The sequence below is a fragment of the Eptesicus fuscus genome, chromosome 1, assembly GCF_027574615.1.
Source record: "Eptesicus fuscus isolate TK198812 chromosome 1, DD_ASM_mEF_20220401, whole genome shotgun sequence".
In the NCBI taxonomy this organism is placed as follows: Eukaryota; Metazoa; Chordata; class Mammalia; order Chiroptera; family Vespertilionidae; genus Eptesicus; species Eptesicus fuscus.
Window position 1 is genome coordinate 89,777,401 of NC_072473.1, and position 26,111 is coordinate 89,803,511.

Below are 26,111 nucleotides of genomic sequence, written 5' to 3' on the forward strand. Positions count from 1 at the left end.
GAACTTCAATTATGATAGATTATGATAGCAGTGGACCTAGAAACCATAAAGATGAGCTGAATTCAAGAGATGTGAAAGAAGTGGGATCTCTAGGACGTGGTGATGACTACCTAGTAAGTGAGTAGCCTGGGGTGACTCCTAGGTGTCAGGCTTATGTAACTGGATAGATGTTAATGGTCATTCACCAATATATTTTATCTAGAGGCCTGGTGCACAAAATTCATGCATGGGTAGGGTCCCTAGGCCTGGCCGACGACCATGGCCGATCTGGGCCTTCCTTCATTCCATGCCGCTCCCTGGTGGTTAGCGCACATCATAGTGAGCTATCGAACTCCCGGTCAAACTCCCGAGGGGACACTTTGCATATTAGCCTTTTATATAGAGAATTATCTGTACACAACTCTGCTTCTCTCTTTTAAACCTTCTTTAATGGCATCAACTTTCATAAGTTATTTTTTTTAACTCAGTCAGAAACACTCTATATACTCACATATCAAAGTAGCTACAAATTCCCATCCACTCTCCCTCCATCTACATATGCCCATGGAATCTGTCCCCTCATCTCCCATTGCCATTCACATCATCTAGGTCCTTGACACTCATGATACTCATTTAAATGTTTGCTGTAGCCTCTGGTCTCTACCCAATTCATTTCCTACACTGCCACTAGTTTTTTTGTTTTTTTCAAAACACAGATCTAACTGTGTGTGGTGTAAAATCTTCTGATGGCTCCTTGTAACCTACAGAGTAAGGTCCTTCCTGATTTTGCCGCATCTTACCTTTTTAACTCAGTTCTAATTCCCTAGTGCCTATGTATCCTATTTGCCTTGCTGGATCTAAGTCTGTCCCTTAACCACTCACTTTTACATATTTGTCCATGCTGTTTGATTTGCCGGGAATGCCCTTCCTGTCCCCTTTAGTCATAGGGCAAAGCCCTACTCATCCTTCAATATTCAGCTCAAATATATTACCTCTTTTTGTTTTCCCTGAATCAAGCAGGCACAATCGTTTCTCATTTGTGTTCTAACAGTACATCATATGTACTTTGACATTGATATCATCATGTCTTTCTTGGAAATTTGTATCACTAGCTAGGCTCTGGGCTGATTTGAGGCAAAGAACTGTACTTCACAGATCTTAGTATCCTTGGACCCTAACCCCATGCCTACTTGTGTGGTAGGCCTGGATCAGTATTGAATTCCTGCTTCTGTGCCTTTTTTCCTATTCCCCTTATTTGAATGCCTGCAATCTCTTTTCTTTCTATTCCAAGCTTGTTCATTCTTCAAGGCCTACTTCCTCCAAAAAACCTTCACTGACTAATGTAGTAGAGAAATTTTTAACTGCTTTGCTTTAGGGAAAAAGGTTTGCTTTTATTAGTTTAATTCGCCGTAAAGTTTTCAGTCATTGGCTACTATTAAAAAACAGGGACTATTTGTACCATCTTGTGTTATGCTTATTTCAAAAGTCCTATTTACAGATTTTTAACTTCTTCCATCCAGCGCCACCCCCCGCAAATCCTATGTAACTCCCAACTTTGTTTAAACATAAGGCCTTTTAAATGAGGAGCATAGTAGTTCTTTAACACAAAATATAATCACCCCCTGGAGTACTAAGGTATTTTTTCCTGGCATAGTTGAGTATCATTTCTGTCTGTTGTTTTCAGGAAAAAGATTGTTTGGGGCTTCTTCACTTCTGTCATTCTATTGGGACAGTTTTACAAAGCCCCTATTCTAGTTCATATACCTTTGGAGTTTGGTATCACTTGTTATCTTTGACCTAGTGCTAGCTGCAGTGAGGCACAGTAAGCACAATTGAGTTTATTTTCCTGATGTGTGTGTTCTTTTTTCTCTTTTCTTGTGATAGTGATATGTTATATCTCTTTTGAACTACATTCTCACTCTTGTCTTCTTAGAATTCCTGTAAAATAGAATACCTGAAAGTACCTATTGTACAGTTAAGCCAACAGTGACAGTGACACACGCAAAATCACCTCCTCATTGGTCGTGTCAAGGCTAGGATTCTGGCTGTTATGCTCTCTGTTTTGTTTTTTTGTTGTTGTTTTAGGTTACTCCTCACCCAAGGATTTTTTAATTGATTTTTAAGGAGTGGAAGAGAGAGGGAAAGACAGAAACATCAATGTGAGAGAAACACATCGATTGGTTGCCTCCTGCACAAGCCATGACCAGGGCCCAGGCTGGGAAGGAGCCTGCAACCAAGGTATGTGTCCTTGACCAGAATCAAACCCAGGACCCTTTGGTCCTCAGGCCGCTGCTCTATCCACTGAGCCAAACTGGCTAGGGCACTCTATTTTAGTTGATTTCCAAAAGTAAATCAGTAAGGCAGAAAGGAAGAGTAGCATGCAAAATTTGCTCCATTATGCTAGTGACTTAAAATTTCTTCTTGACAGTAGTAGTGTTAAGTATGCTGTTTACCTAAAATTAATGCTTTTCTTGGGTAAATCTGTGTTTGATGGGTTTGATTAGTGGAACATCAGTGTGGGTGTTACAGCATTTAACTTCTGCTTAGAATTTTTGAAAGTAGGTAGTAGGGAAGGAAAAAAATTCCTCTACCCTCTTAGGTTCTGCAGCTGAGATCTATAAAATATCCTGACAAAGGACAGATTAACAGGATAAATAGTATGCATATAGTGGCCTTCATAGAAAAATAGGATAGACCCCCCAAAAAAAACAGTTAAACCCAGTGGCTTACATATCATCCATTTTTTAAAGGGCAATAAAAATGTGTAGTCGTGGCCGAGTGGTTAAGGCGATGGACTAGAAAAGGGCAATAAAAGTCTGTGAAGAAGGAATAGACAAAGAAAAGGGGGGTTTAGGCTTTTAGGGGTGGTAAATTGTGGGAGGTTAATATATTAGAGGAAACTAATGGAAGATAAGAGTTATTTAGTAAAGTCCTGTTTATGAAGACTCAAGCTATTTCCAGAGATAAGATTCATTCTACCCTTCCTGGTAAATGAGAGGTGAGAACAAGACACCTTCATAAAGGGAATTTTATGCTCTGCTTTCAGGTAGAAAAGGGAAGGGTAGAGACTTTCTTGTTGCCTTCTGCTCAAAGTAATTCTTATGCAAAGAGGGGTATTTTGAGGGGTGACATATTCTGATCCCCTTCAAGATCAATAGAATCAAAAACTTGAAGAACGACAACAAATGCATATCTATCAACAAGTGAATCTAAAAGTCAAGTGAATTAAAAATCTGAGGAACAGAATAAACTGGTGAACTTAATACAATCAGAGGCATAGAATGGGAGTGGATTGATAATTCTCAGGGGGAAAGGGGTGTCTGTGTGGGGAGTACGGGAAGAGACTGGACAAAAATCATACACCTATGGATAAGGACAGTGGCGGGGGGAGGTAAGGGGAGAGGAGGGGTGGGAACTGGGTGGTGGGGAGATATGGGGGGGAAAAGGAGAAACAATTGTAATCTGAACAATAAAGATTCATTAAAAAAAATAAAATAAAATAAAAACTTGAAGAACGGAGTTAGCTTTAAAGGGATGAGAGATAATTTTTGTGAAATTCTACATATGCAGCATTTTATTTAAAACATGCATTGGTTTAGTCGACAATGTGTTAGGCACTGAAAATACAAAGATGCAGTGGATAGTCCATGCCAAGGACCTACACTAAGTGGCCAGATTATTATGATCTCTGAACGCATAATAATCTGGCCACTCAGTGTGTGTATGTGTGTGTATATATATATGTATGAGGCCTGATGCTTGAATTCGTGCATGGGTGGGGTGAATTCATGCATGGATGGGGTCGGGCCAGCCTGGCCAGGGGGAGGGGACATGGGCGGTTGGCCGGCCTGCCTGCTGGTCGAACTCCTGGTCGAGGGGATAATTTGCATATTAGCCTTTTATTATATAGGATATACAGTGAATGGCCAGATTATTATGCGTTCAGAGATCATAATGATCTGGCCACTCAGTGTATATACACGCGGGAAGACAGACATTAACAATATGTCCAAATCAGAATTAAGTACGTATCATTTTCCCAAGAAAACCACTTCTTTGACAGTGTACTTGATGCCAATTCGTTGTTTAATACCCATACCATCTCCTGAGTTAGATTCTGTGATCACTTTTGACTCTTTTTCCCTCCCTTCAATGTCTGCTCATTTACAACATCCTGCCCGCTTGATCTCAGAAATGTCTTTGGAATCTGGCCATTCCTTTCATTTCCACTGCTATAATCCAGGCTTTATCTCTTACCTGGACCATTAGAGCTTTTTCCCATATTCTAGTCTTTCATCCACAATGCCAGCAAAATTACTTTCCTGTAAAACAAATCTGACCATGTTACTGTCCTGTTTGAGCACTCTTTTTGGCTCTTTTTTCCTGTCTAGAATCAAGGCCAAATTCCTTAGCTTGACTCAGCCTTTCAGAGATCAGCCTGACCTCAGCTCTCATTGTTATTTTCCACCCTTCCCTCTCACAAACCTTATGTTCTGAGCTATTCAGTTGTTCATTGTTGCCCCAACAAAAATGTCAGACCCTTTGTGGATTCCATGTATTTACATATGCTATTCCCCTTTGCCTGGTAAATTCATTTCAGACTCAGGTCTCCTTGCTGAAGTGTTTCTTTCTTCACTTAATGCATAATAACTCATATGCTCCCTCATTATTCCCATTATATTTTGCCCGTATTTTTGGTAAAGGCACTTATAATACTATATCAATTTATATAACAACAGCTAACATTTTATGTGTCCTTACTATGTGCCATGTACTTTGCTAAGTGCATTTTATGTCTTATCTTTTGTAACCTCACAACAGTCCTGATACTGTTGTGAGATAATATTAAGAACTCTGTTTTGTAGATAAAGAAAAGAAGGGTGAGGAGATTTTAAGTAACTCACCAATTTCACACAGTTGATAGATATAGCATCGGAATTAGAACCCAGCTCTGATAAGTCTCTAGAGCTTACTAGTATGCTTTTAACCATTCTGGTGCACTAATTGGCATATTAAGGTCTGACACTGTGTCTTCATTTAGTCCACAAATATTTATTGAATGTATACTATCTATTAATCACTACTCTCAGAATTAGGGATATAATAGTGAACAAAAATGATACAAATAGCTGTTCATATGAAGTTTAAATTCTAGTGGTGGCAGATAGAGAAATAAGCAAATTTTATAATATATTGGAAGATGATAAATTTCATGGAGAAAATAAAGCAGATAAAGTAGAGAAGACGGGAGTAAAGAAGGTGGACAAGCAAAGTTTCACCAAGAGGTTGTCATTTGAGCAAAATCTGAAGGAGGTGAGGGAGTAATTATATGGCTATCTATTGGAGAAGAGCATTCCAGGTAGAGTGAACAGCAAGTGAAACTCCTATAAGGCAGGAGTTCTGGTGTATTGAAGAAACAGTATTGAGGCCTAGGTAGCTGGAGTCAATGAGTGAGGGGAAGAGTCATAGAAAATGAAGTCACAGAGATGTGGATAGGGCAGTCATAGCATGCAGGCCATTGCAAGGACTTTGGCTATTGTGTTGAGAACGATGGAAGCTAATGGAGAGATTTTCAACAGAGAATGACATAATCTGACATGTTAAAAGGTTCATTCTACATTTTAAATACTGAGAATAGGTTATAAGATAAATGTCATTTATTTTGGTATCTCAAGTAACTAACACAGTATCTGGTAGGCGCTAATAAATATCAAAAGGCTTACAAGTTTTCATAGTAGTCCAACTCTAAAATAACATTTTTTAGATAATCAGTATATTTGAATATGGATAATATATTAGATGATACAAATTGTATTTTAGGTGCGAAAATAGCATTGTAGTTATGTATAAAAGAGGGCTTATTAGTTAGAGATACTTATAGAGTATTTACTGTATTCAGGTAAATGGTATTCAGCTCTTGCTTTAGATGTTCCAGCAAAAATAAGCAAATACATAAAGATGGGAAGATTCATAAAAACAAAATGTTGATGATTGTTAAAGTAGGTCATAGATGTTTGGGGTTCATTATACTTTTTACTATATTCTCTCTCTACTCTATGTAAGTTTGAAATGTCTATTACAGACATTTACATACATAAATATATATGCAGAGATATAAATATCTTCCTAGCTATAGATATATATTTAGAGAGATATATAGATTAGATAAAATATATTTTATTTAGTAATCCTATCTTTAATAATTCTACCTTTAAAAATCTATTATAAAGAAATAATCAGCCCAGCTGGCATGGCTCAGTAGTTGAGCATCAACCTATGAACCAGGAGGTCACGGCTCGATTCCTAGTCAGGGCACATGCCCGGGATGCGGGCTTGATCTCCAGTGTGGGGCATGCAGGAGGCAGCTGATCGATGATTCTCTCTGATCATTGATGTTTTTATCTCTCTCTCCCTCTCCCTTCCTCTCTGAAATCAATAAAAATATTTTTTTAAAAAAAGAAAGAATCAAATATGTCCAAAGATATAAGTAAAAAGATTTTCATGTTAGTGTTCTCACAATAGCTAAAATATGAACAAGCTAAATTTTTAACAGTTGGGAAATAAAAGCTATGTGATAGCCCACAAGTAGAATATTATTCTGTCCTTAAATTGTTTTCAAAGACTATGTAGTGACATTAAAAATATTCTAATTAAAATGTAAAATGAAAAAAAAAGCAGAATGAAAAATTGGATACAATATCCCAATTTTGGCTAAAATATCTATGAATATATATTAAAAAGCTTAAAGGAAACTCACTAAATTATTATTCGCAGTTATCTCTAGGTGGTAGGGTTTTCAGTCATTTTTATTTAATACTTTATACTTCTGTATTTCTAAAAAATATTTAAATAAGCTTACCTGCTTTTATTAAAACAAACAACAGAATATACTATAAATAAAAGTCTCCAGTTTAAACCTTTTGACTTTGTATATTAGGGGTTTTATTTTAGTCAAAGTGGGATAAAGATTCATGTTCCAGATTGTTCAATAAATTGCTGTTTATATTAGTAAAAAAAATAAATGGAAATGTCTGAATGGCCAACATATTGGAGAACCATTAAGTTATGGTGCATTTATATGCAGCTAATACATGTTTTCTAAGAGTGGAATACAGAAAACACTCATCCTATATAATAAAAGCATAATATGCAAATTGACCAAACCGTCAAACAGTGGAATGACTATCCAAACAACCATCTGGATGACCATCCGGGACCTTGCTATGACACCCACTGGTGCCAGGCCAGCTAAGGCGGGTGCAATGCAATTGGTTGGGAGCCCAGCCATCAACCCATGATCACCCCGCAGAGGGAGGCCCAGACCACTGGCCGGTGGGGTGATCAATCAGTGGACTCCATGATTGCCCCAAAGAGGGAGGCCCAGGCCACTGAACCGCAGGTTGCGGCGGGTGGGCGGGGCCTCCCTCTGCGAGGGAAGCCCAGGTCCCAGGTGCCGGCAGCCGGGAAGAAGGCTGGGTTCTGGGTGCCGGAGGGAAGCCTGGGCCAGAAGCCAAGGGAAGGAAGGCCTACTCTTGCATGAATTTCATGCATTGGGCCTCTAGTGGTATAATAAAAGGAAGATTGAAAATTATCAAAACGTTAGCAGATCATAGCTGGTTTTAGTTTTAATTTTCCTACTTTCTGGCTTTTTTTCTGAATTGTCTACACTGAGCATGTATTACTTTATAATCTGAGAAACATTAAGTATTTGAAAAAAAGGTAAGAGTATAGGGAGAAGAAAGTGGATATTTAAGGAGGGGGCAAAAAGGTATCTGGAATCACTGCTAGAGGAAATATGTTAAGGAGTTAATGAAATGTAAATTATTAAAGCAAAGGCTGAATTTGATGTAATTAGGCAAGCCTGTTTAGTTTTATGTCTTCCAGCGGTGTTCCCTGGGCTAGCAGCAAAATTAGGGGAAGTAGCTATAGTCATCTAGGATTAGTAGTATTTGGCAAAAGGTCAGGCATTTGTGTTGCTGGTTTATCTCCACAGTGGATGTGAAGATTTTTTATTAACTGTAAAGTTCTAGACAAATAATATTGGTAGTTTTTAATCTATCCCCATGCCCACTGTCCTAGTTCAAGCCCTCATTCTTACTTAAACTTACTGACTGCTCTTCTTGCCTCCGTTCTCTCTCTTCAAATGATCTTTTACACAATAGCATTCTCCTTCTAAAGCACCAGTCAGATCATGTTAGTTTTTATTTCCAGAACCTTGTGTTTTTTCTCCACTGTATTAGAATGTCTGAACTTTTACCCTAGCCAGGTAGTTCAGTTGGTTAGAGTATCGTCCTGATATGCCAAGGTTGTAGGTTCAATCCCCGGTCAGAGCACATGCAAGAATCAACCAATGAATGTATGAATGGGTGGAATAACAAATATCTCTCCCCCCCTTCTCTCTCTCTCCCTGCCTCTCTCCCCCTCCCTCCTCCCTCCCTCCCTCCCTCCCTCCCTCCTTTCTTCCCTCCCTTCCTCCTTCCCTCCCTCCCTCCCTCCTTCCCTCCCTCCCTCCCTCTCCCCCCCCCTCACAAATTTAAAGCTCTTTATGGTCTGGTCTCAAAGTACCTTTCTACCCTAATCCCCTACTATATCGCCATTTTTTTCCTCCATCCTCATCATCCTACCTATCCTTTCCTAAATATTCAAGGCTTAGCTAACACTCCATATTTTTGCTCATGCTAACATCCTCTAAAACAGCGGTCACCAACCTTTCGGACCTCATGGATCACCAGTGGTCCACAGACCACCAGTTGGCGACAGCTACTTTAAAACATTTAAGGAACAACCTCTGAACTTGATGTTAAATCACTTATATTTCTGCTTTGGTTCTGCTGTTTGCAGGTGGCCATGTTACCTTTAATATGTTATTTTAACCTCTTTGAGCCTTGATTTTTATCTCAATCTCTCTATCTTCATAATGTTAATACCCAACTCTTAGAGTTGTTAGGATTCATTCAGATAATGAATACAAAAGCATGTTGTAAACTAAATTCACTGCACAAAAGAATGGCATCATTATTCACCTACCTCTGTCAGGATGCTTTTGACTTCAAATAACAGAAATCCAACTGAAAATGGCTTAACCCTTTGCACTCGCTTGCTTTTTTCTCGAGCTGCTACCGATGCTAACCATGTCAAGTCACACTTGACATCCGAGTGCAAAAGGTTAAACAATGAGGAAGCAAGTCTGGAGGTAAGGTGGTACCAGGGGTGGATAATTCAGCAGCTCAGTAGCATCATCAGGGTCACAGAGTCCTACCATCTTCCTGCTTTGCTATTCTTTATCTGTTCTCTCGTGTTGGTTTCCCTCATAGTCCTCCCAATGGTTACTACACTCTCAGGTGTCCTATGCAAATAACAATGTTTGGAGGCATGGAAAAGGAAGGTGTCTTTTAATATGTCTTTTTTAAGAATGAGGAAATCATTTTAGAGCCTCCTCCTACTCCTTCCCACAATAAACTTTCCCTTATGTCTAAGGATGAAAATTGTAGCATGTGCCCATTCCTAAACCAGTCATCACTGGGAAGAGATGAGTTTGTCTTGATTACCTTACACTGATCATGATCACCCTTTGGTGCTGGCTCCTACCTCCCATGAAGTAACAGCTGCTCAGAAAAGGACAAAGTACAGACTCTGTTAGGGAGGGAAAAGATTATGATAGCATGACGTTCTTAAGTTAATGATCCTGGTTTGTTATTTGTTAGGTCAAGGAGGTAAAGAGGTGATAAGTAACGGATTCAGCATAAATGGTGGTTTGCTTTTGGTGGATCAAGATTTCAATCAAGCATCATACAAAATGATGAGAGAACAGATAGAGTGGGAAGCTTTTCTTTTGCTGGTTTTAACATTTGTCTTTGTCTAAATAGGTATGCAGTGGAACTGATGAAGACCCTGATGATAAAAATGCACCATTTCGACAACGGCCATTTTGCAAATATAAAGGACATACTGCTGATCTCCTTGATCTTTCATGGTCTAAAGTAGGAAATTTTTATTTGGATTGTATATTAATTCTGTGTAACTATGACTATAGGATAAAAACAAATGCTTTATTTCTATGATTGTCACACTGTCAAGTATTTAAATGTTCATATATACTTTGTGGGCTCTATGTACAAATTAATTCAAGTTAAAAATGATGTCACATTAGGCTCATAAGAAAGTGTTTCTATTACTTGACACTTCTATTTGGATCTGTTTATATACTGTATCTTTTTCCTCTTATAATTTTGCAAAGTATCCTCAGCAAAATGGATATGACTTCAACTATAAAGGTGAAGTCTGATCTATCTAATCAAACCTGCTTTGGGGCTAATCTACCACATTTGTGAAATTATTAATTTAGTTTTAACAATTATATTCTATGAATCAATGATAAATCTTAATTATGTGATTTTCCCCCCTTAGAACAAAATTATTCCAGAAGTAGAGGTTCTGTTTTGCCACTTACCAATATTTTTGCAGTTTTGTGAACATTTAAAGAGAGATTTTAAATTTGATTTAAGTTCTTTGAAGCAGGAAACAGTCTTTGAATTTTGCATGATACCTTTGATTTTATCTGTATTGAAATTTGTCAATAATCAGAATTGAAAATATATTAAGAATTCAGGAGGGTGTAATATTTAAAAGCCTTAAGTTAAGAAAAGTCAACTGAGTTAAAAAATGCTATGAGGGATACAAGTGATGCCCATATATTTTAAATATGTCAAGAGAACCTCATGTCCCACAAAGATATTGCTTATATATATTGGCTAGTCAGGCTTTCTCTGAGATCCAGCTTCAAAGCACACCATTTATGAATTGCTGCCCCTGTCATACTTGTTTAGATGTCTGGATGCTTTTCATAACCCATCAGTTGTAATATCTTTCTCTAACCTCCTGGAACAAGCTTGGGCCTCACCTTGTCGTCTGGTTTTAAACTGGGCCCTAATTGTGTCTTTGTATCCCTTCCCTACCCTGTGTGAAATCTGGCCGAGTTGTCAGAAGATGGAAATCTAAAATGTCCTTAATCTGATAATCATATTCATCTGGAGCAAAAAATACAAAGCACATAATCAGGAACCTTGCACTCATTTTACTTCGTTAAATCAGACAAATATTTTTTTCTGAAATGTCACACTAACTGGAAGACATTAGTTTTGCATTGACCACTGTATCAGTCAGGGTTCTCCAGAGTAATAGAACCAAGAGCATGTGGGTACATAAGGAGGTTTGTTTTAAGGAATTGGTTCACACACTTGTGGGGGAAGGCGAGTAAACTTTCTTTTTTACTTAACTAGATTCTAAGCCCCTCAAGAATAGGAACCAGATCTTATTTTACTATTGTTTTTCTTCAGTATCTAGCATAATTGGTGTTTACAGTGGGTTTTCTTTTTGTTGAAGACTTATTTTGTACCAGGTAACAAGAATTACCTTATTAGTTTTTATAATGATAACTCTATGAGGTAGACAATAGTTCATTTTGTAGATTAGAAGACTTGGCCTCTGGCCTATCCAAGATCACAAAATTAGTGTGGTTAGAACTTAGATGTGAATCTAATTTCTTTTACTCCCAAGATTATACTTAGTTTAATAAAATTATTTAACTTTACTTATTCAATAAGTATTTATTGAACAGAAATCTCTTGGCATATTAGAGCTAATCTTAACATGTCTTTAGCATCTTCATGTCTAGGGTTGTCTTATATTTTCATATACCTCAAGCAATGGACTATTGCAAGCATTGAATAAAGTTAGTTTTAGTGAACAACAGACCATAATTTTTTGTTGTTGTTTTGTTTTTGTTTTTATTGTTTTGTTGTTGTTGATCCTCGCCCAGGGATATTTTTTCCATTGACTTTTAGAGAGAGTAGAAAGGAGGAAAGAGAGAAACATCGATGTGAGAGAGAGACATCAATTGGGTTGCCTCGTGCACACTCCCCAAATAGAGCTGGGGATGAAGCCTACAATCTAGGTATGTGCCCTTGACCGGAATCGAACCCAAGACCCTTCAGTCCTCGGGCTGACACTCTAACCACTGAGCAACCAGCTAGGGCATATAAGTTCAGTTTTTATATAGTTGTTATTAATAGGAAATATAACGTAAACTGCACATACTCTTCAAAACTTTCCTGGAACTAAGTAGATCTTGAAATTAAAAATAATTGTTATTAGATTTTTAAAGACTTTTTAAGTTGATTTTTGAGAGAGAGAGAGGATAGAAACAGATGTGAGAGCGAAACATCAATCCATTGCCTCCTGCATGCCCCCCCTACCAGGGATGGAGCCCACAACCCAGGCATGTGCCATGACTAGGAATGGTACCAGCAACCTTTCAGTGCACGGGACAATGCCCAGCCAACTGAACCACACCAGCTGGGGCTGTTATTAGATTTTTAAAGTTATTATTATAAATCTTCCAAAATTCTGTGTTTTTTTCTATTGTTTTTTTTTTCTGGTGTTTTTTTTATGTTTTAAAAGTTGTTTTGCTTTTTTTAATATACACCATCAATATGAAAGTAGGTAAACCACATAGAATGTATACCTTATAAACTAGCCCAAAGAGCATATATGTATTAATACATTTACATATCCAAATAAATATTTATGCTTAGTCTTTCTTACATTTAAAGATGTAAGATTATTTCATTGCTTTAAATAAGTGACAAAGCATCTGGTAGTTTTCCATAACATGTGTTCTACTCAAGCACTCTACAGAATAGTGTAGTGGTTAGAGCCAGACTACCCACTCTGCTACTGACAAGTTGTGTATACAAATTATTTAACCTCTTTGCCTCCGTGTTCTCCTTTGTAAAAGAGGATAATCATATAACTACTTGGTAGGGTTGCATTATAGTGCTAAGAACAATGTTCAGCACATTGTAAGTACTCATTAACTGTCATCATTACTTCAATTTGTTTAGCACTTTTATGCATACCAAAGAATATTAGGATCTCAATGAGGTTTTCACATTCAGTGTAACTTGTTGTTCTCCTCTTAAATAGATTGTGTTTAGAAATTAAAGAGCTCTGGTAGCTGGAAGTCTTTGACAGATAGATGTTTGGTTCCTGGATGATGGACCTTCACAATGCCTAAATCAATTATGTTAACCTCTTCTAGCTTTAAAAATTCTGTGATCTATTCTAAAAGATTGACAATTTCTATTCTCTAATTTTCTTGCTTACAGTGTGACAGGTACACAATAACTTTTCATTTCCATGCTGCATTATAGGGTAATATTTTTAAGGCATTTTAAATGACAGGGAATCCATGTGAGTTAAAATTCATCTGTGTTGTCAACGTGAAAGTAACTGAACTGAAGTGACAATTAAATGAGTAGATGCCTTATAGTCATAGCTAAATTCCAATGTAATTCCAGAATAGGTAATGTGGAAAAGTCTTAGACTCTAAGAAATATGATATTTAACTATTTCAAAAAAATGGGATCTTCCAAATGAATTAGATAATCTTTTGTTATTTCTGATGCTGTGTATAACAGTACTAATAACAAAAATATTGTGGCACATAAAAACTAAAAGTTCATTTTTATTGTATATGTAGTTTTTATCATATGGCGATAAAATAATCAATGGCAATTTTTCCATAGAACTACTTTCTGCTCTCTTCTTCGATGGATAAAACAGTCAGATTATGGCATATTTCCAGAAGAGAATGCCTTTGCTGTTTTCAGCATATAGATTTTGTTACTGCCATAGCTTTTCATCCAAGAGTAAGTAATTATTTATACATTTTTTGTTATACTATAAGGAAAGTGAGGGAAGTCACATGTTGATTCTACTTCACTAGCTAGGTGAATTAAATGGAGGACCCTAGTTGATGTGTGATTACTTTCCCTCTCCTTTGTTGATGTATGATTAAATTTCCAATCACATCCTTATCTCTATACTAGAGGCCCAGTGCACGAATTCATGCACCAATGGTGTCCTTCGGCCTGGCCTGTGGGATTGGGCCAAAACCGGCTCTCCGACATCCCCTGTGGAGTCCCAGATTGCAAGAGGGCACAGGCGAGGCTGAGGGACCCCACCAGTGCACGATCGGGGCCGAGGAAGGACGCAGGAGGTTGACCAGCCAGGGAGGGACCATGGGAGGGCTCCAGGGCATGTCCGGCCCATCTCGCTCAGTCCCGATCGGCCGGACCCCAGAAGCAAGCTAACCTACCAGTTGGAGTGTCTGCCCCCTAGTGGTCAGTGCACGTCATAGAGACTGGTCGACCGGTTGGCTGTCTGCCCCCTGATGGTCAGTGTATGTCATAGTGACTGATCAACCGGCTGACTGTCTTCACCCCTGGTGGTCAGTGCACGTCATAGCAAGTGGTTGAGCAGCCTTAGCATATCATTAGCATATTACACTTTGATTGGTTGAACGGACAACCAGACACTTAACATATTAGGCTTTTATTATAGAGGATTTTAAGCATCCGTTGTTTTTTACTGTATTTTTATTGTTGACACTATTACAGATGTCCCTCATTCCCCCCCACCACTTTTGCCCAAGCAACCCTCCCTCCCTCTGGCCATCACCACTCTGTTGTCTTTTTTTTTTTTTTTTCTTAATCTTCACCTAAGGATATGTTTTTCACTTATTCTAGAGAGAGGAAGGGAGAGGGAGAGAAAGAAACATCAATCTGTTGCATTTCATACACCCCCCCCCACCATGGATCAAACCCACAACCCGTTTATGTGCACAGACCGAGAATTGAACCCACAACCCTTTGGTGCTCAGGACGATGCTCTAACCAACTGAGCCACACCTTCCAGGATCATACTATTGTCTTTTTAATGAAATGTTTCTATTATATTCACATTTCTTCCTCCTTTTCCCCAGATTAAGAGAGAAGAGTGACTATTTTTGTTTCCCTCAATATAGTTTCCCTCCCTGGGCAAGCTTATAACATAGGCAGTAATAATTCTGAACCCTTAAAAGACTTAGTTAAGAACTTTGGAAATTAAAAATGTTAAATCTATGTAAATACCTTATCAGTTATAACCATCAAGCATGTTGAGGCTTCTTTCGAATAACACCCCCACCTGTCACCCAGTATTGCAATAAAAGGATGGATTTACCCCTCTCAGCAACTGTGAGCAAAATCCTTTCCTGTACCTCTACTTTAACTATAATGTATTAGTGGAAAGAGAGAGGTTATCTATGTAATACATTATTACTAAGGTTTCTGTTTAGTCAGTAATTTTTCTGTACTTTTATTTCAGAAACTGAAAAGCCCTATTTCTAAAAAGTCTACTGACCTAGAAAGTTTCTAGGAGGCTCTAGAGAAGAATGGGGTGATATTGACATTTTCTTAGGAAGTATAACTCTATTAAATATTATCTGGAAGGAAGATAGTGAAGTTGTAAAAGAAATAGCAAAATGGAGGTACATATGCACATATACACGTATGTATGTATGTATGTATGTAAATAAAATTCTGAATTGTAAGGCCAAGCTTTTCTACTGGTAGACATTGAGTCAAGCCTACTATACCATAGCCATAAAATAACCAATCTATGTAGATTATCCTTGACAGGCTTCAGAGGTGAGTAAGAAGAAATAATCTTGAGGGGAGAAGAGAATCTGTTTCTTGTTTTGGCATCCCAATTGTTTTAGAGGGAGAGTGAGGGAGGGAGGGAGGGAGAGAGAGAGAGAAGAGGGAGGGAGAGAGGGAGACGTGGATGTGAGAAAGATTGATTGGTTGCCTCCCACTTGGTGCCCTGACCAGGACCTGAACCTGCCACCTTTTGGTGTACAGGATGACCCTCCAACCAACTGAACCACACAGGCTAGGGCTATCTTTAATTCTTACGTTACCAAAAATTAGGTCATCTTAATGATATGCCTGGTTTTATTTTAGAGCAGGATTTTTCAGCCTTGGCACTGTTGACATTTTGGGCTGGATAGTTCTTTGTTTTAGATGGAGGGAAGGCTATTTTTGCATTCTAGCATGTTTAGCAGCATTCCTACCAACTAGATGTCAGTAGCACCCCACTCACCCACCCCCAAGTTGTGACCATCAAAAATGGCTTCAGCCCTGGTTGGTATGGCTTAGTGGGTTGAGTGTTGTCCCATGCATTGAAGGGTCGCTGGCTCAATTCCCAGTTAGGGCACGTGCCCCATTTGTGGACTCAATCCCCTATCAGGGTGCTTGAAGGAGGTGCTGATTGATATTTCTTTCTGTCCCTCCCCCTCTTCCTGGCCCTTCCTCTCTCTCTGGAATCAATAAAAACATATTTTTTAAAAATGTTTGAAGACACTGCTGTATGTTCCCTATGGGGCCATAGTGCCCCCAATTGAGAACCCCTGGTTTAAAACTGAGAATTTGATTGAAAATTTGATTAGTGAAGTGATTCTCTGGTGATATGGTGTCAGAGTACCAAAAATTGGCTGGTTCTGTGGGCTAACTGGCATTACTCTTTTGTCCAATTCTTAACATGTGTCCCAGAGAAGCCTATGGGCAAATGTATCATTATAGGATGGTTTTTCCCAAAGCATGTTTCTTGAGGGTACTAGCCCTGCTCAATGTTCCTATCCTGACCCTATACCAACTCTCCACAAAAAAGTCCATGGCTAAATAAGCTGAAAAATGCTACCTACTTTATCCCCCTTTTGGAACTGAGAATCTTGTTTAATTTTCTGTAACCCAGAATATTTCAAATTTGATCACAGAACCCTTCTCCTACACAATATACATTTCAACATATTATCTATTAATATCCATACTTTGAGAAAAGCAGTTTAAGGATATGATAAAGTGATCACAATGTCATTTCTCTAAAATGAAATACTGTGTTTTCTTTTTTATTTCTTTTTTTTTCTTTAAAAAGAGAGAGAGAAACATCAGTGTGAGAGAGAAACATTGATCGGTTGCCTCCCCTACACACCTCAACAAGGAATCAAACCTGCAACCTTTTGGTGTACAGGACGATACTCCAACCAACTGAGCCACACTGTCCAAGGCAATACTGTGTTTTCTCATTGTTGTTACTTTTTAATATATTTTTATTGATTTCAGAGGGGAAGGGAGAGGGAGAGAGAGAGAAACATCAATGATGAGAGAGAATCATTGATTAACTGCCTCCTGCATGTCCCACACTGGGGGTCAAGCCCACAACCTGGGCATGTGCCCCAAACGGGAATCGAACCACAACCTCCTGGTCCATAGGTTGATGCTCAACCACTGAGCCACGCCGGCCTGGCCTAATTATTGTGATTTTTAGTGAATAAAGTAATGCATACTTGAATAATAGTTTTTAAATGAGATCTACATATTTTACACATTTCTAATAGAGTTAATGTATTGATTTAATGAGTTTTCTTGATGTGGTAGAATGAAAGCTTTCTAAAATTTTGTCACATTTTTAGGATGACAGGTATTTTCTGAGTGGGTCATTGGATGGAAAGCTCCGCCTTTGGAACATACCTGACAAAAAAGTGGCTTTGTGGAATGAAGTAGATGGTCAAACAAAATTGATCACAGCTGCAAATTTCTGTCAGAATGGCAAATATGCAGTGATTGGGACATATGATGGCAGGTGCATTTTCTATGATACAGAGGTAAAATGACTATCTTATGTAAATTATGTAATTGAATACTTAGTAAAATACTTTTGTGGTTTTGAATAAGTATTGTATCCCCTCTGCACTTTAACTGCCTTATCTGTAAACTAGAGGCCTGGTGCACAACATTTGTGCACTAGGGCGGGGGGTAATTATCCCCGGGCCTAAGCCAGCAGGCAGACATCCCCCAAGGGGTCCTTAGCGCTGCCGTGGAGGCAGGAAAAGCTTCCACCACCGCCGCTGCACTTGCCAGCCACTGCGCTCGCCAGCCATGAGCCTGGCTTCTGGCTGAGCGCACTGACCACCAGGGAGCAGCTCCTGCATTGACCATCTGCCCCCTGGTGGTCAGTGCATGTCATAGTGACCGATCGTTCTGCCATTCGGTCGATTTGCATATTAGGGTTTTATTATATAGGATTAGGGCAAATATTACCATGTCTGTGAGTTTTCAGATGACCTTTGAGGTTCCTTCTATTTCTGATCTTTTAAATATGTGATTTCTTTTTAGCATTTGAAATACCACACACAAATACATGTCCGATCTACCAGAGGACGCAACAAGGTTGGAAGAAAAATTACTGGCATTGAGCCTTTACCAGGAGAAAATAAGGTACCAAGTATTCAAAACCATCTCTCTCCATACTATGTATAGGTTCCTGAAAGTTAGTTCTTAATATCTTGGCTATGAATATATTCCCTTTCTTATGGGATACTGCTTTTTCTAGTTGTGTATGTATAGACACCCTTTTTATAAATTATAGCTTACCTTAGATTAAAAGATTATATATTTAACTTTTCCCTTGATTTATTTTTAGATACTGGTAACCTCAAATGACTCCAGAATCAGACTATATGATCTTAGAGATTTGTCACTTTCCATGAAGTATAAGGGTTATGTCAACAGCAGCAGCCAGATCAAAGCAAGTTTCAGGTAAATTGGCAATGAGAAATTCCCAAAAGAGATCAGAACATTTCTCCCGCATTCCTGTTTTCCATTGATCTACTAGGCCTTATGTCTATATTATGTTTTTAGTTTCGTTGCACTTTTACAACTGGTATCTCATGTTATCATCATATAATACTTACAATCTACCTGTATGGTATTTAGAGTTAGAATTGCCCCTATTCTGCAGATGAAGAAACCAAAACCCAGTAAATTAAGTAATTTGCCTAAAGTCGGCACTAGCCGGTGCAGAGCCAGGATTAAAAGACTCCCAGTTCTAGAATTTGTGCTTTTGTACTTTTATGTGAGGTTTTTTTTTAGAGGTAGTTTACCACCCACCCCACTCATTATCTTGATCCTTTTAGGTACAGAAGCTAATAAAACTTTTAACAGCCTGAGATACAGTGTCCTATATTTACAGCTTTACATATTACTATCATTTGAACTCTTAGGGCTCTGGAGACTCTCTTGAATTACCTGCCTCTTTTAACCCTCTTTCTTTTAGTCCTTTTCTTAGAAGTTCTTCTTTCTTCTGTAATTACCAGGTACAGTAGTCCCCCCTTTAGCCACGGTTTTGCTTTCCACAGTTTCAGGTACCCATGGTGAACCATGGTCCAAAAATATAAAAAGGAACAATTCATAAGTTTTAAATTGTGAACCATTCAGGGTAACATGATAAAATCTTGTGCCTTCCCACCAAAAACATGCATCATTTCTTTGCTCAGCATATCCATGCTATGTATACACATAACATTTCAAGAGAGATCACATTCACATAACTTATTACAGTATGTTGTTATAATTGTTCTATTTTACTATTGTTGTTTATCTTTTACTATGCCTAATTTATAAATTAAACTTTATCATAGGTATCTGTAGTCATGCACTGCTTAACGATGGGGATACATTCTCAGAAATGTGTTGTTAGGCAATTTTCTTATTGTGGAAACCTAGATGATATAGCCAGTACACAACTAGGCCATATGGTATAACCTATTGCTCCTGGGCCACAAACCTGTACAGCATGTTACTGTACTGGATACTGTAAGCAATTATAACACAGTGGTAAGTATTTGTGTATCTAAACATAGAAATGGTACAGTAAAAATATGGTGTAAAAGATTTTAAAATGCTATACCTGTATAGGCACTTACCATGAATGGAGCTGAAAGTTGCTCTGGGTAAGTCAATGAGTGAGTGGTAAGTGAATGTGAAGGCCTAGGACATTACTGTAGACTTTACAAACACTGCACACTTAGGCTACACTAAATTTATAAAACATGATATTAAATCAAGTCCACAAGAAAATGATGCAATCAAGAAACTCCATAAACTCAAGATATAAGAAGTTGCTACCAGTGTAACATGGCATACTGTTTCACAGCAAACTTTTTTTATAAGTAGAAAGAGTACACTCTAAAATTATGTTATAATGTATAGTATAGTAAATAATAACTCGGTAATGTTGTTCAGCATCACTATCAAGTATTAGGAACTGTAAATAGTTGTATGTGCTATACTTTTATATGACTGGCAGGACAGTTGGTTTCTTTATACTAACATCACAAACACGTGAGTAATGTATTGCACTAAGACACTGCAATAGCTATGATGTCACTAGGTGATAGGAAATCTTCCACTCCATTATAATCTATGAGACCACTGTGGTATATGAGGCCCATCATTGACCAAAGCATTGTTATTTGGTGCATGACCATATGTATAGGAAAAATAATAGGATATATAGGGTTTGGTATTATGTGTGGTTTCAGGTAATCACATAAGGTCTTGGAATATATCCTCTGTGGAAAAGGGGGGATATTGTAATTATCCAGTAAGGTAATTGGTAAAATACTCTGGTTCTCTCTTTCATCTCTTGAGGCTTTCCTCCTAGTGTGGGTTAGCCAGTAGCACAGTAACGTAGAGCTTTGATGAAAATACTAATGCTTCTGGCCCCCATATCACACCTATACTGTCATAACCTCTAGAGCAAGAATAGGAGTCTATAGTTCAACAAAATTCTTCTGTGTGTTTTCTTAGGTGTTTTCAAGTAGGAAGTTCTGATAGAGGGAAGCCTAAAAAAATTACTGAGGTGTTTGTTTGTTTTTCTTTCTTCTCCAAATTTAGCCATGATTTTAGTTACCTCGTTAGTGGCTCAGAAGATAAGTATGTTTATATCTGGAGTACTTACCACGACCTAAGCAAGTTTACTTCAGTCAGGAGAGATCGTAATGACTTTTGGGAAGGTATTAAAGGTAAGTAAATGCCTACTTATATGTGTCTTTTATAAGTGAATAAAGTCAAAGTGAATAAATTTAAAGTGTAGATGTACTAGAAGCAACTTTGTATAGACATTATTTCAAAGAGGCTGATATATGTGCTTTTGCTTTGTATTTGGCTTTGTTGGATATTTCCATGCCAAGGAAGAACTTATACATGTGTAAAATTTGAGAAGTCATGGGATCTCAGAACTTGTATATGGTATTTTCTTTTAGAAAATATATTTGGGTTTTAAATAGTTCTTAGTTACTTATATGTTAGTTTTAAAAGATATTTTCATGTAACATACACTACTAGTGGCCGGGTGCACAGGTTTGTGCACATTGAAAGGAAATTAATTAGAAGAAATATTTTAATATCGCTATTTGCCCTTTCTCTATAATAGAAGTGTCAACCAAATTCATGATTGACAATGACAGATCAAAACACACACACGTACAATTGGCACCAGGGAGAGCTTTATATGTATCGCACGTGCATGAGTCAACTTAGCCTTTTATAGATATAGAATAAACTTGCTTAATTAGACCAGCTTTCTGATTTAGCTAAACTTTTTCCAGCCCAGTGAAGCACCCCAACTTCTCTTTCAGGCAATTGTCAGCAACACAGCAGTAAATATCAACGCGAAGAAGATTATCATTGTAGATCACGCAGGGAGAACAAAGGGCAAAATATTTAACTGCAGCAGTGTTTAACTATATTATGTGCAGTGAGAAAACCTAAAGTTATTTTCAAGGTCCACCATTTCTTACTTTTTTTTAGTCAGGTCAAGTTTCTAAACTTTCTAAATCTCCGTTTTCTGGCTAATGAAAAGAAAATAGGATCCCACGGAGTCTCCTATCTACCTACTCCAGGACTTTTGTGAGGATCAAATGAGATGAGGCATGGGAAAATGCTTCACAGGCATTTGGTTAAAGTGTAAATGTTTGCCCCTGGATATAAAGCAAATCATGTTCCTGGGCTGGAGAAACTGCGAGGAGGCTAGCCATTGCTAGGGAGAAGAAGCCAGGCGTTGCCATGTGACGTCATTACCCAGCGCCCACAGTGACTGTTTCCAGGCTGGGCTGGGCTATGGGCCACATTTTGTTCCATGAGGTCTCGGCAGCGTCGGCTGCGATTTTGTGGGCTGTCGCTCTGGGGTGGTGGTGGGCCTGTGTCCCACTTGGGGGAAGCTGAGTGTTGCTTTGTAGGTGCCAGGTCCACGGTGCCAATGCACATCACGGCAGCTCCTGCATTGAGTGTCTGCCCCCTGGTGGCCAGTTTGCATCATAGCGACTGGTTGGACGGTTGGATGCTTAGCATATTAGCCTTTTATATATATAGATTGTATTTTTGCATATTTTACTCTGTCTTGATGTTTAAATTTGGATTTATTAGTTATCCTGAAGTAAATTTTTTCCCCCAGCACATAATGCAGTTGTTACATCGGCCATCTTTGCCCCTAACCCAAGTTTGATGTTGTCTTTGGATGTGCAATCTGAAAAGTCAGAAAGTGAAGATGCTGAAGTTTTAGATACCATACCCTCTGGTAGGTACTCATATTGTATTTGTCCTACTTTTTATCTAATCAGCATTTTGTATCCTAATTGACCTAATATTGGATATTGTGAAGTTTTCATAACTGTGAAGAACATTTTTTGTTTACAACATAATGATTGTAAGATACCTATTTCTGAACATTTCAGTAACAGAGTTCTTGCAAGTTTTACTTCTTTTTAAATTCACCAGGAATTAAAAATGAAAAAATTGAAAGTTCTTAATTTCTTCTATGGGCGGCTATTCTCCTTGGAGAAACATAAACAAAAACATATAAATATAAAATGTATTATGTTTTCTTCTACTAGACTAATTTTTGTGAGGACAGAGACTTTATACGTCTTTATTGTAGTGCCAGTGCCTAGCACAGTGCTTGCCTGTATATAGTAGCTGCTTAATAAACATTTGCTGAATAAATGAATTAAACCAAAATGAAAGCAGTGTTTTTTTCTACTTGCCACAAATTTATAGTTTCTCTTAGGTAGCTATTTACAAGCCTGTAATTTCTTGCCATTTGTAGCATATGCTTTCAGAACAAGTACTAATTCTAGCTATGTAAAACGCTCAGATTAGGAAGTGAAAAGAAGCCATCATGTGATATTGAGTGCCAATTATGTAAAAAGTGGTCCTTAAGAGCATAAAACCATGTAAATTTGGACCAGTTGTTAATGAAAAGAAGTTTTTATTATTAAAATTACTTGCAGGCCGAAACCGGTTTGGCTCAGTGGATAGAGCCTCGGCCTGCGGACTGAAAGGTCCTAGGTTCGATTCCGGTCAAGGGCATGTACGAAGGCTTAACTTCTTTGCAAAATAAAAGAGTACCTTGGTTGCGGGCACATCTGTGCAGGAGGCAGCTGATCGATGTTTGTCTCACATCGATGTTTCTGACTATCTCTCTCCCTTCCTCTCTGTAAAAAATCAACAAAATATATTTTAAAAATAAATATATAAAATCACTTGCAGAAGAGGTCAGTAAATGTGTTTTCTCACTTTAGAGACTACAACCAGGCCTTTTAGAAAGTTGTAAAGCCACAGCAATACAGTGTACAAAAGGTGCTTCTAAAAGTATTAGAATGCTTAAAAGTTATTTCCCCTATGGTGTTATTTGCCCTGTACACTATAGTAAATATACTATTTTTTCTGTCAAGAAAAAATTTGATAGCAAAGCTGAACTTCAGTCTAGCACTCTTTTAAATTACAGGATCTAAAAATAAAATGACATAGAATTATTAAACCTTTACTAAGTGCCTGTTTGGAAATATTTCTTTTCATTTTATTTTTTCTAAATCTAACAAGACATTTGGGTGGGGTTTTTTTCCTTTTCTTTTTCCCCAGTTATCTTTTGACAATCTATACATTTCCCCTACACATTTCCCAAAAAATTCTAGCTTTTACAACAATTTGAGGAAAAATGAAAAGTACTATTCTTTGAACTTCTTTGCAAAGAGACACAACTTTTAATGGGTCATGGTTAGATTTGTGTTTGTTGTTTTGTACCTATCTAGGTATATTCTAAGAATAAATTCTTAAACCCAGGGTATGATATGATAAATTATATCTGATTGCTCTCTCTTTATTCCCGATATATTTGGCAATGTAAGCGTCAGTTTTTCTCATGTGTAAAATGGTGAAAATACTCAGTTTTACAAAGTTGTAATAAGAGTTGAAAATAACATATATAAAGTGCCTAGTAAAAGCCTGGCATGTCAATATTACCATTATCATCTTCATTATTATTGTATATAATGAATTACTTTTTTCTCTAGCCTTTCTCATATCCCTAAGTCCTTTGCTGCTGCTCCTGCTGCATAGCACTACTTTAAGATATGCCTCCAGGATAGGAAGGAATGTTCAAAGGCTTAGGATATGTTCTTAGCAAATCTAAGTGAAACCATTTTGTCTAACTCATCCTATACACAGCTTTCCAGTTAAAGTTTGCATTATTTTCTTCCTTACTATTCAGTCCTTAAATCTACAAATGTTGTCTATGCATAATAGAATTAGTTTACACTGAATTTTGTTTGTTAAATATAGCAGGTAATATAAGAGGTAAGCATTTTTCCCATTCACCATCGCTAGTTACATAGCTCTTCATTATGGACTGTAAAGGGAAAAGGTACTGTCAGCATTCACAAATCAATCGTATGTATTTCATATCATGGCATTGTGTTCTGCTGTGTAATAAACCTTGCCATCAACCTCATTAGAGAACCCTGTTAGCAATAGACTTGCCCAGCCAGCACTCTAGTCTCCTGCCACAAAATGATGCATTAGACAAGTTAGAGGCCTAGGCTACCTGGGAGTAAATACAGGCCTCCAGGCCCCAAGGGACTGTAATCTACCTAAGTCAGGGAAAGACCAGGTAAGTGGAAGTGAACCTCAGAGAGGAGAGATACAGGAGGAAGAAAGGATTACAGGGTTGAGCCAGGAGAGACAGAAGAGGCAGAGAGAGGATCTTCTATCCCAAAGGTCATGGGCATGTGACAATTGTTAACAGCAGACTTAATAATCCCTTTAAGTCAATTAAAATATTTTTTTATGTTTTTAAGGTATTATGAAGACAGATAATACCGAAGTTCTTCTCTCTGCTGACTTCACTGGAGCAATCAAAGTATTTATTAACAAAAAGAAAAATGTATCTTAATTTGAAAATGCCATATAAATAAACACATCAGTAACTTTCTATATGTATCAGAATTGAAAAAAATTATAGTGTTTTAGGTTAACATCCTTTTTTAATTTTTGTTGGAAGATGTTCAAATATAATATATTTTTTGAGAGGCAGTGTTAATGATCTAGTAAACCCTGGACTGATAGACTAGAAAGGAATGTGGCTAGAATAACATTGCCAAATATTAGGCTTTACATTTGTTATATTTGTGTTTTTGTTATATAATTGTGAACATGCACAGATTTTTGCATGAAAATATATTAATATATTAATCCCATGTGTGTGCCTTTTGGTTACATGCACTAAATCTTAACAAAGTTAAATTATTTCAATGGCTCTTTTGGCCTCTTACTGGGGAAGGAGTCTTATTTCTAGCTTAAACAATTTCTTTTGCACAAAATTTCATTTTTAAGAAAAGTGGTATCTTTTGACTGAGTTATTGTTTTAAAAATGTTATATAGGTTTTCAGTAGGTCAACAACCATGTGTAAATGGTTTTTATAAATTTCTCAATTTGGAGACAAGATTTTGTTTGTGGTCTAAATTGTGGACTTAACGATTCTTTTCTTTGTATGTATATATATAATTTTTTTGCCACACTGGAGCACAATGTTTCTATGTAAAGAATTTTTTTCATTCTTTATCCATGAGCACCAGGCTTTGCTCACTTAAAAAAAAGTAAGCCGCATTAAGGAGTGAGTCTTCTTTTTTACAATAATGTAAAATTGAACTGTTTACATTTTTTTAAAACATTGTAGTTTTAAAAACTAAGCTGTTTTGTTTTGTGTTATTGAACTTGAAAGCCTTTGTAAATATTGATATAATGTACCAATGAAATAACATCTGGGGCAATGGTACCCTGATCATGTCATTGATGGTTAGCGTATGATTCTGAAAATTAAATAGTTTATTAAAAGTTGGTTGCCAACACTTGCTAAAAATGTGACTTTATTTTTAGATGACATTGATAATTTGAGAAATGCAAGACAAAGTCTTGTTTTGTAATTTGATTTTTAGCAAGCAGAAGGCCAGATTTTAAACCCCTAAATTATAGTGCATTAGCTACATACCTCTGAGAAAAAAAGAAAATTTAATTCTGGTTCTAAAATTAACATTGCTGAGTTTATCTATATGCTTAAATGTTTTTACTACATT

The 26,111-nt window shown here is 37.4% G+C and overlaps 1 protein-coding gene across 1 annotated transcript in view; it reads left to right on the plus strand.

Annotated features, from left to right (window-relative positions):
• WDR44 (WD repeat domain 44) overlaps positions 1-25,886 on the plus strand; it is a 92,739-nt gene extending 66,853 nt beyond the window's left edge. The window contains exons 13-20 of the mRNA XM_028133111.2: positions 9,846-9,959; positions 13,566-13,688; positions 17,333-17,524; positions 18,036-18,137; positions 18,343-18,458; positions 20,598-20,725; positions 22,156-22,278; positions 24,836-25,886. Coding sequence (XP_027988912.1) covers positions 9,846-9,959; positions 13,566-13,688; positions 17,333-17,524; positions 18,036-18,137; positions 18,343-18,458; positions 20,598-20,725; positions 22,156-22,278; positions 24,836-24,930 — 993 coding nt within the window. The 3' untranslated portion in view covers positions 24,931-25,886. The remainder of the gene's footprint in view (positions 1-9,845; positions 9,960-13,565; positions 13,689-17,332; positions 17,525-18,035; positions 18,138-18,342; positions 18,459-20,597; positions 20,726-22,155; positions 22,279-24,835) is intronic.
• Positions 25,887-26,111: the final 225 nt, after the last annotated feature.